This window comes from Cryptomeria japonica, chromosome 10, assembly GCF_030272615.1.
Source record: "Cryptomeria japonica chromosome 10, Sugi_1.0, whole genome shotgun sequence".
Taxonomy (NCBI): Eukaryota; Viridiplantae; Streptophyta; class Pinopsida; order Cupressales; family Cupressaceae; genus Cryptomeria; species Cryptomeria japonica.
The window spans coordinates 142,384,522-142,391,999 of record NC_081414.1 but is presented as its reverse complement, the minus strand read 5'-3'; the positions used below and the strand labels follow the sequence as shown (position 1 = coordinate 142,391,999).

General features: G+C 31.7%; 1 protein-coding gene across 1 annotated transcript; it reads left to right on the top strand.

The window, feature by feature from the left end:
* Positions 1–4,268: 4,268 nt before the first annotated feature.
* LOC131027150 (transcription factor MYB1) lies at positions 4,269–6,602 on the top strand. Its single transcript, XM_057957137.2, has 3 exons — positions 4,269–4,830; positions 5,505–5,634; positions 5,728–6,602. The coding sequence occupies exons 1-3, from the start codon at positions 4,695–4,697 to the stop codon at positions 6,500–6,502; spliced, it is 1,041 nt and encodes a 346-aa protein (XP_057813120.1). The 5' UTR covers positions 4,269–4,694; the 3' UTR covers positions 6,503–6,602.
* Positions 6,603–7,478: the final 876 nt, after the last annotated feature.

Below are 7,478 nucleotides of genomic sequence, written 5' to 3'. Positions count from 1 at the left end.
GACATCTACACCAATTGTCTAGAAACATAGTCTTAGATAGAGACATCAAATTTATCGGTCATTTTTTTCATATATTATAAAACAATATGGAAACTAAATTAGGATATAGTTTAAAGCCTATCATTCCTAGATTGATAGGAAGATGAAAAATGTAAATAGAAGCTTATGAAACATGTTGATATGTCTAGTAGGAGAAAAACCACATCAATGGAATAATATCCTATCACAAGCATATTTTTCTTACAATGATATAATAAAAAAATGTGTTGGAAGGAGCCCATTCTAGATAGTTTACATTTATATTATGAGAAGTGGTAATGATCTAAGGGCTAGAGTAGATTTGTATAGGAACCTAGTATTGTAGAACAATATTTTGTTTAGTAACTTCATGAGTTCCACAAGGAGGTGAGAGAAAAGTTCAATAAGTGCACTATGAAATCTAAAGAACATGTTGATATGTGTAGAAGGTGACAAGAGTTCCAAGTAGGTGAATTAGTTTTGACACACTTGAGAAAAGAAAGGTTCTTGATGATATGCACACTTAGTTTTGCATTGTGCATAAAAGTGGATGGATCAGTTGCCTAGCTAAGAAATAGATAGAGTGGTTGAATTTAAATTCATTAAGAAGACACGAGGAATGAACTATGTGTAATAACTAGTCCACTACAAGGGCAAAGCTATAAATTAGCCTCCTAGCTAAATGATGTATAGCTGGCTAAGTACAAAATTTTGAAATTAGATAACCAAAATGTTTTCAAGTCTGATTCATGGAAAAGTTCACTTACTCAACATGTGTGATGTAGGAACATCTAGGTTTACTTGCAATCCTACTTGAACCAAAAAAGGATCTTTTTTTTTGTTTGCTTGATTTATATATTTTTTTCCTATTAGAGTAGAAGTTTCATTTATAAGGATTTTGTAGATTATTGGCCAAGTTAAAACTCCATCTTGTAGAAGACACTAATAGGCATCCCCAATTTGAATCTAGCAAAAAAACGAACAAAAATGGCAATGTTGTAGCCTATCAAACATATTTTATCTGATTAAGGTTTAGTTTGCTCAACAACCATTAGAATGCTTGATTGATTCTGGGTTCCTTTAGAAAGTTTAAATACCACCTAGAAGATACTATTTAAAATTTAGCTAAGTTTCAATCAAGATTGATGAGGCTATGCAAAATTAGAGGTTTCAATCACCTCAACAACAAATTAATAGAATTACTGGTTCTAGGAACACTTGGAACCCGATAGAGTTTTAAGTTCTCTGGAAACCCAAGATCAACAATAATGGCTTGGAAGATTGCAAAGTTGTTGAATTTCATCGAGTTCCTGATGGGTAGGAAATAATCGACAAAGAAGAGTTTGAACTTTGAAGAAGACAAAGGTCTCATCAAAGGTGCGGTGCAGGTTCCTAATGGGTCTCTAACTCTGGAAAGGGTAATTTAGATGTGGGTCAGATCCAATAAGGCTAACGACAAAGATGGCTAAGGAGCTATAGTTCATGACTGTACAACGATTGTTAACTAAGGAAGACTTGGAGCGACAGTGACTTGTGTTAGAGGTATTTATTAACGACCATGTGGGGAAAATCTGAAATGCATTTATAGTGTAGATGTGTCTTGATTTTCTAGGATGAGTGATAACTTGACAGACCAGGAAAATGCAAACTTCTGAATGGCCAACAATCTTCCAAAGTACCAAAAATTTAAGGCAGTCATTCTTGGTGAAAATTCCACCCAAAAGACAAAAAGAGAGTGATCATCAAATTACTACAATGAAGAAAGAGGAGAATGAATTTCTCAAAAAAGGGAGAGTAGATAATTAGAGAGAAAATTGGCATCAATAAAAAAATGTGTTAATGTATGTAAGACTAATGGTAAGGCATGTAAAAAGTTTCGTATGCATTTAAAGTTGTAGTGTGATGAAGGTACACATATTTCTGTTGTTATTGAACATTTGGATATCAATAAAAAAAATTCTAGTTGTAAGAAGTTTCATATGTATGCAAAGTTGTAGCGTGATGAAGGTTAGCATATTTCTATTGTAATTGAATGCTTGAACATCAATATAATTTCTCTAATTGTTATTTTTGAAACTAAAATTTTTAATCATTCTAGTAACTTGTTATAGTCTCTAGAATTTGAACTAGACCAATATTTTTGAGCTTAAATCTAATGGATGAATCAAAAAAACATATCCATAATATATATTTATGCATCATCCTAAACTTTTTGTTGACCCATCCATTAAACCCTTAGAAATGAAAAGCTCTACTATATTAAAATTTGATAATATAATGATTTTTAAATTGTAACTAAAATTTGAAAACCCAAAAAATTAAACCCAAATTATTCTTTCGTGCACAATAAACTTAAAAAAATTGCTTTCATTAATAACAAAATTATATAACAATAAAAAAAAAAATCATAAAAAATATATTAAAAATAGTTCATCCCAAAACTGTCCATGCCATGAAATCATGTATAATCCCTAAAACTTAGAATTGTATGGAAATAATATTTTAGTTTTATAAAGTGAAATATTTTCTTATAAAGATTTATGCTAAATTTAGATTATTTTTAGAATTTATTATTATTAAGAGTGAATTTAACTTGGTGTTTCCTTGAATAATAGTTGAAGAGTAAGAGTATGTATTGCATCAAATTACTTAATTTGGTTTCAACAAAATAATTTAGAAACATCATAATCAAATGAATATGATGTATAAAAGTATTCATTTTGAACAGAAAACGATATTCTCAAATACATATATTTAAAAAAGATAATTATTTAATAAATAGTATTATTAAGATTTCAACATACTTAACGTATGATTCCAACAAAGTAGTCTAGAAGCTTCACAATAAAATGAATACGATGTATAAAGAAATCCATTTGAAATAAAACAATATTCTCAAATACATATATTTTAGGAAAATCAACTATATAATAAACAATATGATAACGATTTCAACATACTTAGCATATGATTCCAATAAAGTAGTCTACAAGCATCATAATCAAATGAATACGACGCATAAGAATATCTATTTTTAATATAAAAAGAATATTCTCAAACACATATATTTAAAAATTTTAATAACTTAATAAATAGTATGATAAAAGTTTTAACATAGAATAAATGAGTATAAAATTTCCCAAAGGGTTTTAGTTCAATTGTTTGATCACAAATAATGAGGGTGATGATATGTTTCTTGATAACGACACCAACTAATGTTCAAACTCCAACAACTGTGATATAAGGAATAAAGTCAAAATCATGTTTTGGGTAACTTTGACAAAATAGATACACCTCAATCTTTAACTCTTACTAAGAAATATTAACATAAACTCATCATGCTGCTTCCAAATTTGAGAACAAAATGTACTCATACATAATATAAAATAATCTAACAAATATATATATATATATATATATATATATATATATATATATATATATATATATATATATATATATATATATATAACATTAATGAAATATAACAATCTATAAATACAAATAAATCCAAAAATGAAACCTTATTTCCCCACAAACTCCCATAGAAACATGATAGTCCTCAACATTCATAAAGGAGTTGTGGCCAAACACTTCATTCAAAAATGAAACCTTATTTCCCCACAAACTCCCATAGAAACATGATAGTCCTCAACATTCATAAAGGAGTTGTGGCCAAACACTTCATTCATGGAATCCCCATGTATCTTACAATCAAACAAATAGAAGATATATTAAAGTACAATTAGAGTTTCCATTTAACTTGGCTTATGCAACTCATAACAAAATGCTTGCCAATTTGGTAGAAAAGGCTGGTAAGGAAATAGAATATTGGTGTGCACCCCCACCATGAGACTCACATGTTCACATAATATTCTCCCAAAGGGTGGCATCTATGGAAGATCTCGTAGGCACACAAGTACATAAGTGGGTCGCCCAACTGAAAGTAAAAATGTCAAACTATGTAAACTAAATAAAAAGTGGTCCAGGGCTCTGAAAGCTGGACAAGAATAATTTTAGCATGTGAATGAAGTAGTTAAATGTCTATATGGGATGTTTTATATGAATGGTTTTATTCACATTGAGAAACGTCAGTGGTGGTATTGACGTATGACTTATGACGTAGTACAGTGAATGACTTATGAAGGGCGGCGCCAAGCTGTTCGTTGGGCTTCTCAACAGAGGGTCTTCATTTCAGAACGGTAGTTGTAAGACTTCTCTTAAATATTTTAAGATGATACAGATACCCACAAAGTGCTTGAACAAACGCACAAAAACTTTTTCAAGGCCCTTGCAAATAAAATATTGTTTTTCTCTTTTGTTTGCATCGACTAAAGTCGATCTTCGTAGCTATATTTCAGAGTCTTTGAATTTGTTTTTGTGGATTATATGCATAGGAAATCATATTTGTTCTGAAAAGGTTTTGTCATTTATAGGATCTTGCTACACTAGTCTTTCTCTCTTTGCAAGGAGGAATAAAAAATTGGAAGATCTTTGATCTACAGTAGATTTGGAATTGTGAAATGGGGTGTGGAGATAACTGTGAATAAACTATATGGGCAACGGGTCCAGGTTTAACTTCAAGCACATGCCGGTCACTAATGTCAGCATTGTTTATATATTGATCCCATCAATGCAGAAAAACTAATTGGGAGGTATTGAGGAAGTTTGAGAAAATGGGTAGGGCTCCTTGCTGTTCTAAAGATGCGGGTCTAAATCGTGGGGCATGGACTGCAGAAGAGGACTCCATTCTAACTCAGTACATCTCAATTCATGGTGATGGTGGATGGAAATACCTCCCACCGAAAGCAGGTGAGTTAAACCCATTTGCTCTCAATCCTATTATTCTCAAAGGAATTTCAGATACATGCTTTACAGTCAAGTAACAGTTGGTTTCTTAGTTGCTTAGATGTTGGATAATATGTTCCTCAGACCAGGTCTACCCAGTGGGATATTGATTCGAAAGATTAGTTTTATAATCGATTGTGCATCCTTTTGAGTAGACTCAATTGGGTATATTTTTTGAGTCGACGATTACTTCTAGAATCCATTGGGTATGTCTTTGAGTCCACAATTACTTTTAGAATCAATTGGGTATTTTTTTTGAGTCGAGGATTATTTCTAGAATCAATTGGGTATGTCTTTGAGTCGACAATTATTTCTAGAATCAATTGGGTATTTTTTTTGAGTCACAATTACTTCTAGAATCAATTGGGTATATTTTTGAGTTGACGATTATTTCTAGAACCAATTGGATATGTTTTTGAGTTGATGATTACTTCTACTATCATTTGAAAATGTTTCTGAGTCTTTGATTACTTCTAAAATCAATTGTATATGTTTTTGAGTTAACTATTACTTGTAGAATCAATTGTATATGTTTTCTAAACAATGTTTTGGATCACAACTAATGATCTATCGTCAAGAAGAGGGCTTTCAATTCTGCCACATTGAATGCTTACATGGTGGATAATTTGTTTTTTCAGGTCTGAAGAGATGTGGAAAGAGTTGTAGATTGCGATGGTTGAATTATCTTCGTCCAGATATCAAGAGGGGAAACATCTCAGCCGATGAAGAGGAGCTCATTATCAGAATGCACAAACTGCTTGGGAACAGGTACATTCATAATCCCTTGTGATTGAATAGTTACAGATCATGAATTATATCATGCAAATTCTAAGTAGTGGCATTTTCCTTGAATCTATGCAGATGGTCACTGATAGCAGGAAGACTGCCTGGCCGAACAGACAACGAGATCAAGAACTACTGGAACACCAAATTGGTGAAAAAGCTGGAAATCAGAGAAAGTGCTGAGGAAGCAAAAGAAACTAGTACAACTTCGAAATCTCCCTCTGCCAATTCAGAGGATCAGCGTATCTTCCGAACAGTGGCAGTCAGAACTACTGCAGTGAGAATAGCAAATGACCCCTACAAAGAGGTTGCCAACTGTACTTCAAAACAACATCAAGAAATCAAGTTGCAAAAGGAGGGTTCACAAAATGTTGATGGTTCAGAACCATGGTCTCAATCTTTTGTGGATGACTTGATCGCAGGTAGTGATTTTGATCTTGTTGAGTATACTTCAGCTCAAAACACCATGGAATCTGAAAGCTCCTCCATGGAATTTATTGGGCAACGTTGCTCCACATCTTTGCCAATAAATGCAATAAGTGAAGTCAATACATGCAAAAGTGCATCATATTTGAGGGAGATGAGTTCTCCTGAGGACAATCTGCCCTGCTCTCAGTATGATTTCTCAAAGCCCATTGGTGGCAAGGAACAAATTTGTTCTCTCCAGACTAGTACCCATCAAATTGATAGTGTTGAAACCTTCAAGGAGCAAGGAATTATTGAAATGTTTGATGACATTGGTACAGATGATTGGATCAATGAATTACAACATTTTAGGATGACAAGCCTCTTCCAGGAGGAGGAAAATTGGGTGGAAAGAAATGGATACCCTGATTGTATGCAGTTTTCATAGAAGAGAGCTTGGTGGCTCAGCTATATTGGTCTAAACTGTATTAACCTATTAAGTATTGTACGTGATGTTAATAAGCCATAAACCCTGTCTCAGGCCGAAATATCTGCTGCTACTTTTTAAGATTTGAAGTTCACACAGTATTTTGTTTCTAGTGAGCCAGCTTGGTAGTGGTGTTCATAGAATATGGGTGAGATTTTGATAAAATATATATGTACCTTGGTCGATATAAATGAAGACGCAATAAAACTTGACTGCAATTAAAATTATGAAAATTATAAAACAAGTCTTACGTAAGATTTTAAAAAAGGCTTTTTTAAAATTCCTCTTTTCATCTTTTTAAATTACCATGGAGTATACGGTGCATGTTATGTTTTTTTTATTTATTTATTTGAATTTATATAATATTAGTATATTTATATTTAGAAAAATTTATGTAAAAAATAAATAGATATCATTATAAGGATAATTAAGAACAAATCAAATGTAATTTCTACTTTATATTAAGACAATTAAAAACAAATGGATGGATACACTTTGCTTATTCTTAATTTTAAATCAAATCTGATTTTTTGCTTTCAGTTTGTTTTTCTATTATTAGCTTTATATTTTTCTTACATGGATTGTGCTGACCTCCTATAGACTCTAATGTCATTATAGAATGCATATCGACCCTACTATCATGATAAAATGCCTAACCTCCTACAATACTACAATTATAGAGTTCTTATCAATGTAACTATCGTAGTAATATAAAATATTATCATAAAACTTGATAGGTATAAGATATTGTGTGGGTTAGAGAAATGTTAAGAGGATGAAAATGGTAAAACATGAGTATAGTGGAAATTATAAAAGAAGTGTTACATACGACTAATTATAGGAGGGGGTTTTTTTTTTTTCAATGATTACATGTCTATATTAGCATTTGTAAATAGTGATACACATATTCAAAAAGATATAGCTAGGTTATGGATCT